The sequence below is a fragment of the Ornithodoros turicata genome, chromosome 9, assembly GCF_037126465.1.
Source record: "Ornithodoros turicata isolate Travis chromosome 9, ASM3712646v1, whole genome shotgun sequence".
Lineage (NCBI taxonomy): Eukaryota > Metazoa > Arthropoda > Arachnida > Ixodida > Argasidae > Ornithodoros > Ornithodoros turicata.
In genome coordinates, this window is record NC_088209.1 from 2,288,630 (window position 1) to 2,298,550 (window position 9,921).

General features: G+C 50.0%; 1 protein-coding gene across 1 annotated transcript; it reads left to right on the plus strand.

The window, feature by feature from the left end:
- Positions 1-6,370: 6,370 nt before the first annotated feature.
- On the plus strand, positions 6,371-7,276 carry LOC135369122 (uncharacterized). The gene has a single exon (XM_064602786.1). It carries the CDS (start codon positions 6,371-6,373, stop codon positions 7,274-7,276), a length of 906 nt encoding a protein of 301 aa, XP_064458856.1.
- The last annotated feature ends 2,645 nt before the right edge of the window (positions 7,277-9,921 follow it).

Consider the following 9,921-nt stretch of genomic DNA (forward strand, 5'->3'; position numbering starts at 1 on the left):
AAAAATTCCTAATTGCTACAGGCTGTTTTTCTTAGCTTCCATGCATGGTGTTTTCCATAAACAGTGAATACACTTATAGCTACTAAGCGTTCTCTGAATTTTAATACAAGGGTGAATATCATATATTACAAGGATAAACGAAATAATCTTGTGGTAGTGATTGAATAAATGATAGGAGGGTTTGTATAAGCCCTTGCCGCTGTCTAGCGCAGACCTATGCGTCCTGGAACCCTGCAGGTGCAACGTCAGACAGGACGCCTGTCATGCAGTGCCAGCGTACCGCTCCATTGCTTCAGGTGGACCTGTCAATAGCAGTTGCATTGACCATTACTGAAAAAAAAATGTAGCATCGATGCAGTGGGATGATGTCACGACCAATGAGTGAGGCCAGCAAGAGGGCGTCAGGATACTGTTTGACTCTGGCGGGGCACGGGCGTGCGGCTCTTCACTGGTGGATTGTGGGCGTCGATTCTTGTGGATTTTGTGTAAGGCAGACTTGCGATGAGGACTGTTTTAGACTGAGAGCTGTCTACGTGGAAATACTTTGATGCTCGTGGGTGTTGCTCGTTATTTTATCGCATAGCACACAGTATGCCAATCATCATCGCGGATGATATCGTTCTGTTTCCCGGCAAGCTGAGAAAAGGGGCGTACACTTCCAGAAAAAAAAAAACGGATAGTAAGCGTAAAAAAACGATCGAATTCTTGACCTTTATTCTGGCTTGGCCGTCTAATTCGTGTGAAGTTGTCTCGTTCGATGCCGTTTCTTCCTATCATACGTTCTACATAAAATAAGTCGGTAAAATATAGTATATTTTCCCGACTATACCGGTAATAGCATATAGTTAACTCAAGACACCGAGCCCAAAACGTGGCGACTTACATTGGTGTTGGACGATGCAAGATTGAGGCCATGACATGCCAGGCGCCAAAATAGTATTGGTTATCCCAGCAAACACTTGGCAGTTTGCACACGACACCACATACGTGTACGCGCTCTCGGAAAGTAGGGCCCGTATACATTTAAAGAACGATATGCGTCAGTATAGCCGTAAAGAACTGATAGTACGACGCAAAGCCTTAATTGACCCGTCAAAGTGAAACCTTATGCGTCACAATATAAGAGCAAATCCCGTTCCCCGTGGAATTTACGCATAAAACTCCGACCTTTACGCTTACAGCGGACACGTTGACGGGTACCATTAACAGCGTCAGCTCTTGCGTGGAAATTTATGCTTAGTAAGGATAAAATTGGATCTAAGCGTAAATTTATCCGTTTCTGTAGTGAGAGTGTAAACCTTTTTGTGTCTCAACTTTGCTTCCAATCTAGCAGGTCGCTCTCTATTTTTTTCTTTTATCAAGAAAGATTCTTGTTGAAGCAGTATCATTCCTGTATTGAGGATTATGATAATGCTGCCACACCCTTGCTCTGAATGAGAGTAGCACCGGCATGATTCTTAATAATTGTATGATAATTAGTTCACACAGTAGCTGCTAAGGGGACTGATGCATGACTTTCTACGAGAGACAGAAGCATCGCGATTCCGGTGTGGCCCTCGGATGGAATGGACGCGCTGTTGTATGCTCCCCATGACTGTTGCTGTGGGAGAAAGTGGGGTGATTTGTTATGTACCGAGCCCTTGTTGTTATTGATCATGTCCTTTGTTTACAGATTTTGTTCTTCCTTACACAAAACTTTGCATTGCTCTGTCTGCTTGCTCGCTCAGAGCTGTCCTAACCTTCCCAGCCCCATCATAATGACATCACACCTGCCGTCCCAGAACGTTCAGATCTAGTGGTCACAAGTACTGTGGTGCCACCTGGTGTGATGCTTTGCAACTAGGTAGTCACCTGTGTCTACAACAATCGACCCAGCGATGGTCAGGGGCCGTTCCAGGCCACTTTCTTCGAGATGGTGTAATTCGCTTTTAATTAAATTATCCCTCTCCACTCTATCTGTTATCTTTTTTCATATGACCACAACTAGCATAGAACTCGTAGCCCCCTGTACACGTGTTAGATGCTCGTCAATTATTGTGGTGATTCACTGGATGGTCCCAATTACTGTGGGGGTCCTATTTGCTAATTTATAGCTTCGAATGGCGTCCAAAGGGGTTAGTGAGTTGTGGGGTGGACGTGGTCAGTATACAGGGTGTCCCACCGAAAAAGCCGTTGCCCTTGAATGGCGCCACTGCTCATTATTTCCGAAAGATGTAACGCATTTGCCTTACTTATCACGATACAAGTACTATACAGGGTGTCCCACCGAAAAAGGGCCAGGGGCTACAGAAAAAACGGAGTGCTCTACAAAAATGGAACCAACTGTACGTGCTTGGCAGTTGTGTGGTCTATCCAAAAATATTTTTTTCATCGCCCCTTGTCAATTAATTAGCGGTAATTAATTTTCTAACTTTTGAATTATCGTTTTTAGGTCTCAGATGTCAATGAGGAAGTTGTAGTACATGTCGAAAAAGACACAACTGAAGTAGTTCGAGGTCACTATGGCTTGTGGTTTCGTTTTTTCCCGGGTTTCAGATGCCGGGCGGACCACCGATCGCTGCCCACAACCAGGCACCCGCGCACGACGATTCCAGCGCCCTCCGGCGTCACATCGACCTTGAGATTAGCGCTTGGAGACCATCCTTGGGCCACGTCACACAAGAGGAAGATATTTCACATGTTTCACGGCACACCTATGAGAGTGCACTGCAATCATCGCACGCGGGCGCCGAATTATGGGGAGCGCTCTGTGGTGCGCGCGGCTTCTGAAACCAATTTTTGAACCTGGGAAAAAACGAAACCACAAACCATAGCAACCTCGAACCACTTCAGTTGCGTCTTTTTCGACATGTACTACGACTTCCTCATTGACATCTGAGAGCTAAACGTATAATTAAAAATTTAGAGAATTACTTACCGCTAATTAATTGACAAGGGGGCGATGAAAAAAATATTTTTGAATAGACCACACAACTGCCAAGCACGTACAGTTGGTTCCATTTGTGTAGAGCACTCCGTTTTTTCTGTAGCCCCTGGCCCTTTTTCGGTGGGACACCCTGTATAGTACTTGTATCGTGATAAGTAAGGCAAATGCGTTACATCTTTGGGAAATAATGAGCAGTGGCGCCATTCAAGGGCAACAAACATGCAAAAACAACTTCACTTCAAATTACGTTACACACTATGTTAATTACGTACTTGTCGTCATAATTCAAAACTTACATTCGGTTACGAAGCTACAATGAAAATTATGCCAGACCCTTTTGTGCGCTAAGCAGTAGACGACGCTTCAGCTCGTGCTCGTAATTTTGTCGAATTATCTAAACCCAGTTCTCAAAAATGGTTCGGACAAGGCCCCGCTCTAACTAGGACAGAGCGGAAGCCGAGTATGCGAACACGAATCGTATCAACGTTGCAGTGATGTTCAGTGGCGTCGCTAGGGTACGCGTCACCCGGTGCGAGAGCTCTTTGCGTCAAGCCCCACACCACACCACGCCCCCATTAACGAATACCTTTTCGTACCAGGCGATTCAGGATAAATATAGTACACCACACTCGAGAAAAAAGAAAAGAAAAGAAACGTGCCTCGCAGAAGGCTCCTCATATTGTTTTTGGCGTCATCGTGCCACAGAGAACGGGGAGGAAGCGGCAGTATTGGCGCGTCGCGTCGCGTCACCCCTTTCGTCGCTTCACCCGGTGCGCACCGTACCCCCCGCACCCTCCTAGTGACGCCACTGGTGATGTTTATCTACCGTATACGTTCATACGTAGCTGTGATCTATCAACGGCAATGGGTCGTGAAGTAAAAGTGTAATCACAATGTGCGCTCCAAACATGACTGAGGACAGCATTTGAGTCTTTGAGGAAAGTAACCTCATTACGCATTAGTAATGCAGCTCTAATGTTGAAAAAGTAATCAGAAATGTGATAATATCACTTTGAAGTATTGTAAGCTGCAATGAATTACAAAATATGAGTGATTTTTCCTCATCGTGCTGGATACGGAAACATTGTTGGACAGACATACGCGTGCTCTTTATCGTACGAAGGAGGATCTGCTCCTATACATGTACCGCTAGGCAGATACCATAATGCGTACCGATTAGCGGGTGATGTTTGGTGAGCAAACTTGTACAGAATGCTGTGCAAAAGTATTTAAAATGCGCTGCTCAAAAAAGTATTCAAAACAGAGCACAGCGTACTCAAAAGTAAAAGTAATTTGAGCACTAAATACTCTAGGAGGTATTGAAAAGTACTTTTTGGTACCCTTTACCTCTTACTACTTTTTAAAGTAAGTAGTAAAGTATTAGGAGTAAGTGAAACTCGTATTCTGAACGTGGTCTTACAAGTGGAAGGAATAAACTTAATCAGCATTGCTTCAGCGTATCTTTCAGTTGCAAAGCCTTTCATGTCAAGTAGTAATGTTTGGTGAACTTTGGTGAACCCAAGTAAACTTTGTATGCTCTGACCAAAAAACTTCGTGATTCCTCCTGTATGTACGTTCGGGTCTTTCGACCTCGTTGGTTTGGTGGGGTGTCGGGGTGGGGGGTTAAGTTCCAGTGAGCTGAGAATCTCGACACTTCGGGAGGTGAGCAAGGAAAGTATTTTGAGTAGCAAATACCGAAAAAAGTAGTTAAAGTACTTAAGGTAATTAAAAATACTTGTCGCAAAAAGTATTGAGTAGGGTACCGAAATACGCGGAAAAAAGTATTTAAAATACTGTACCTTGAGTACGTACTCAAGATATTCGTACAAGTCTGGTTGTGAGGAAGGCAGACGTACAGAGCGTATACTTGGTGAACTGATCGGGTAAGCCAACATGGACAGTTTTGTTTCTTCATTCTTTTTCCTGATGCAGTTACGACAACCGAAAAGCCTCAGCTGCGATCGAAGCCATCTCTCTGCACGGTGACCCTACCTGTCCCCACAAGAGCAAGGTTTCCTTCTCTGGCGCTCTGCGATTCATCTTCTTCACACACGTCGTCTTCGAAGACGTAACCATGAAGACCAGGGCTTCCTTCAAGCAGTTTGAGCCCACCATATCCAGCTTTAAGGTCTTCAAGGACTTCGCAAATTCTGAACAATACACTCCGGGTTCGTCGAAGTTTGGAATATCCGTAGACGCCGAGTAAGTATTGGTGCAAAACGAGTAAGAAAACTAACGGCAGCCCTATTGGTAGTCTGCTATCGACAAGTCCTATGGTCTGTCGACATCCCACTATGGTACTATCGCCCATAGTACTATCGATAGTCCACTGTTGACAGAAATCTACCAGTATACACAATCGATACGCGGCTACACTCTTAGAAATGAACTTCACCACATATAGCACGCTCCTAGCCAACCATCATCCCGAATGACAACGTTCTCGCCGTAAATTTGTTGAAAACGGGAGGCAGGGCGAGGCGGGGCCTATTCTGTGGCCTTATGCACGGCACAAAATAGTCTCCGCCTCCCGTTTTCAACAAATCTAGGGCGAGAACGTTGTCATTCGGGATGATGGTTGGCTAGGAGCCTGCTATGTGGTGAAGTTCATTTCTAAGAGTGTATCAGCAAACTATCGGCAGTCGACCGGCACAGTGCGACACTAGGAGGACGCCGTCCTCCAGAAGCGTCGGCTACACTGCACAGTTTCTACCGAGGAGCAGATGAAAGCAGAAAAAGAAAATGCCTCAGTCCTGCTTGCAGGGCACAATAAATTACAGCGAAACAGAAAGCACTTGTGTCGCCCGTAATGCTGTTTTCATTTTCACTGTGTCAGTGTAAAAACGAAGACGGAAACGAAAGCATCCACAGTGGTAATCAAATGTAGCTATTCATACTAAAGAAGAAAAATAAAACAGTGCTACTATGATACTATGGACAGTTCGGAATGCCCGAGTGGGTATCGTATACTTACAGATCCACTTACTCCCAACAGAAGCCTGTTTGTTCCCCTTCGCAGGCCCTCCGAATAAACTCAGTTGATATAGCTGGTCCTCCCTCTTCGTGTTCTCACCATCACATTTTGACGTGACATTTTGAGGACGTAAGCTTTGCCTCTTACACCATCCGCTGACTCATCCCAGATGTGTCCCGAGTGTAAAATCACCGAATAACGCACGATCAAGTGTTCTCCTTGCAGAAATGCCTCGTGAGGTTTCTCTGCCCTCACGTTACATTACGGTACGTGACATTTTGAAGTGCACCAAGGCCACGGAGTAAGAAGGCTAGGAGGTGGAACAGCCTGTAGCATCATCGTCATCACCGCGCACCGAGCTTAGCATGGTCCCCGTGCGCTGCGAATAGATCACTTTTCGATTGACCTTCCGAGGCTTCCGGTCGTCCCTCCTTGGATCGCGCTACACTGGTGACCCGGCCGTTGCTACGATGCAGCCTTCTGCAACCGGCGACGCGCCCCGCTTCCCTGCACTGCCCGTGGAACAGGCCGCCCCTGCCTTTGCTGCCCAGTCTGAAGTCGGCCATTTTGCCGTCCGCCTGCCGCCATTCTTCAGCCAGCAACCCCAGCTTTGGTTTGTGCAAGCTGAAGCGCAGTTTGCCCTCGCAGGCATCACTACCGAGACGCGGAAGTATTACCATGTCATTTCCGTTCTGCCTCCGGACATCTCGCTGGAAGTCTCTGACTTGCTCCTTCACCCTTCACCCACCGAGCCCTATTCCGCTCTCAAGACAGCGCTCGTTGAACGCACAATGGCTTCTGAGCGCAAGCGGCTACAGCTCCTGCTCGACGCAGAAGAGCTCGGCGACCGAAGACCATCACAGATGCTTCGGCATATGGAGAACCTCCTCGGCTCGCGCGGCGCGACCTTCGATCGGGTTCTGTTGAGGGAGCTGTTCCTGAAACGCCTTCCCAGCCAGGTACAGATGGTTCTGGCCACCGCCGCTGACCTGGATATCGCAGCACTGGCCAAGCTTGCCGACAAGGTTCTTGAAGTCAGTTCTCCCACCATCTCGGCTTCTACAGCTCCGGTAGCTGCACTGACACCCTCTCAAGACCCAGCCACCGCTCAGCCCTCTTCCTCTCAGTTGACCACGCTCACTGAAGAAATTCGACGGTTATCTGACGTAGTCGCTTCAACCTTGTCGAGCCGGCGGCCCTGTCGCCGACCTCGATCCCGTCGCCCATCCCCCCGACGGCGTAGCTTGACCCCTTCTCCCAGCCGACCTCCAGCTGGTTGCCTTCCGCCTTGCCTCTACCACGCCATGTTCGGCGCCGCTGCTCGCAACTGCGCCAGCCCTTGCGGCTGGCCGGGAAACAGCAGAGAGGATCACTAACGGCGACTAGTGATCCCCGGAACACTCACCCAGGTCGCCTTTTCTTCATTGCCTGCAAATCTCACGGTTTCCGCTTCCTGGTGGACACCGGCGCCCAAGTCAGCGTGTTGCCAGGTAGCGCTGCAGACAAACGAAGACCTGCCATGTACCACCTCTCCGCTGTGAACGGCACCTCTATCCCCGTTTACGCGGGAAGATTGTTCGCGCTAGACGTGGGCTTACGCCGTCAATTCCGGTGGATTTTCCTCGTGGCCGCCGTTACGCACCCCATTCTCGGCGTGGACTTTTTAAACCACTACCGTCTCGCCGTTGACACCTTCCACCGTCGACTTGTCGACTCTACTACCAACCTGTCTGTGGCCGGCATTTCGTCGACGCCCATCTCCCCACGCCATGGTCTTCTCGGCCTGAGACCTGCCAATCCGAGTTGTGACTACGGCGCAATGCTTGCAGAGTTCCTCTAGCCTCACCCAACCTCCCGATTGGACTCGCCCGGTGCAGCACGACGTGGTACACCGTATCACTACCACCGGACATCCCACCCATGCCAAGCCTCGCCGTCTCGCTCCCGAAAAGCTTGTCATCGCCCGCCAGGAGTTGGAGCATATGCTGGAAATCGGCATTGCTCGCCCATCTGACAGCAGCTGGTCATCGGCCCTCCACATGGTCCCCAAGAAAACTGGGGACTGGAGACCATGCGGAGATTACAGGGATTTAAACGTAAAGACCGTTCCAGACCGCTACCCCCTGTCCAACATCCATGACTTTACGGCTGGTTTGCATGGGGCCACCATCTTTTCAAAAATCGACCTGCGGAAGGCGTACCACCAGATCCCCATAGCTCCTGAGGACGTTCCAAAGACGGCCATTACCACCCCCTTCGGCCTCTTCGAGTTCCTCAGGATGCCCTTTGGACTCCGCAACGCTGCACAGACCTTCCAAAGGTTTATTGATTCTGTAGAGGACGATGGTCTTCTTCTACATGAGTCCTGACGGGCGATGATGGAATGTCCCAGCGGGTGTGTCCCCCAATCCAATGTGTGCCAATGTCCCCCCCTCAGACGCGGAGCGGTGCATGCGGTTGAGGTTCGCGTCGATACCACGAAGAGGAGAATGATGACGGCTCGTAGATGGTAGACGGCTGGGCATACGGCTTGTGCTTGTGACTGTTGATGCAGCAGCAGTGGGATGTCGGCAACAAGAGCGCTGCGATCCGGGCGGGTTCCAGTGATGAGATGTGAGTGCTGATTGGTTGAGTGGTTGGGTGCTTGAGTAGTTGCTGATTGGCTGCTGAGTGCGTTGAGCCCTTGTTGACTGCGCTGAGTGCTTGCTGAGAGATTGCCGCCGAGAGTTGATTGTTGCTGAGTGATTGAGTTGTTGAGGGCTGATTGTTGCTGGGTGAGTGCGTTGATGGGTGGGCGACAGTACCGCGACCCGTACGACAGCATGAATGCCGGTTGCCGCCAGAGAAGTGCCGGGGAGGTCCATCATGAAGCAGGTGGAGGCCGGAAAGTCAGCGTACTTGGTCTCCCTGCGGGTCCCCGGTGGAACAGTGGTCCCGGTGCGCCTTGCCTGCTAGAGGGTGGTTCGCTGCAGGTTTGCCGAAAAATTTAGGATGTTGCATGGCCGAAATACGCCGAACATTGTGTTCGTTGTTCGGGTCACCAAATGTAGAGGACGATGGTCTTCTTCTACATGAGTCCTGACCGGCGATGATGGAATTTCCCAGCGGGCAGATGGACGTGGCCTCACGCTAGGACGGTGCCAGTAGAACTGCTGTGCCAGCGCCGTAGCGCGTGGCAGCAGAGGCACGTCGTCATCATCGTCACCGGGCTGCCACATCTCTGTGACCAGAGGATTACCATTCGTTTTCGCGTACGTTGACGACATACTCGTGGCCAGCTCCTCCGCCGAAGAGCACCTCCGGCACCTTCGCCTACTTTTCGAGAAGCTCGCTCACCACGGTATCGTCATTAACGCAGAGAAATGCGAATTCGGCAGCACGTCTCTTGAATTTATCGGCCACCACCTCGACACTAGCGGCATCAGACCTCTTCCGAGCAAGGTGCAAGCCATCCTAGATTTTCCTCGTCCCGACACCATCCGTAAACTTCGCAGATTCCTGGGACTCATTAATTTCTACAGGAGGTTTATTCCTCACTGTGCCTCCACCCTCCTGCCCCTCGAGGAAATGCTGAAGCTTCCTGAGCAGCCCTCCGCAGCCCTCGACTGGTCCCGGGAACGTCAGCATGCCTTCGACCAAGCCAAGTCAAACCTCGCCAACGCTAGCCTGCTGGCCCACCCTGCCCATGACGCCCCGACAACCTTGATGGTTGACGCCTCCAACCAGGCCGTCGGATCAGTTCTCCAGCAGCATATCTCTGGCTTCTGGCAACCAATAGCCTTTTTCTCTAAGAAGCTTACTGACACCCAAGCCAAGTACAGTACCTTTGGTCGAGAGCTCCTGGCAGCTTACATGTCCGTGCGCCACTTTCGCCACCTGTTGGAAGGTCGACATTTCACGTTGCTTACGGACCACAAGCCGCTGGCGGGCGCCTTCCGAAAGTCCACTTCCCGCTACTCGCCACGAGAAATCCGGCACCTGGCATTTCTGTCAGAATTTTTTTCGGACATCATCCACATCA

What these genes read in the sequence shown, in the direction of transcription:
- LOC135369122 (XM_064602786.1), top strand. Translation starts at nt 6,371, where the DNA reads ATGCAGCCTTCTGCAACCGGCGACGCGCCCCGCTTCCCTGCACTGCCC.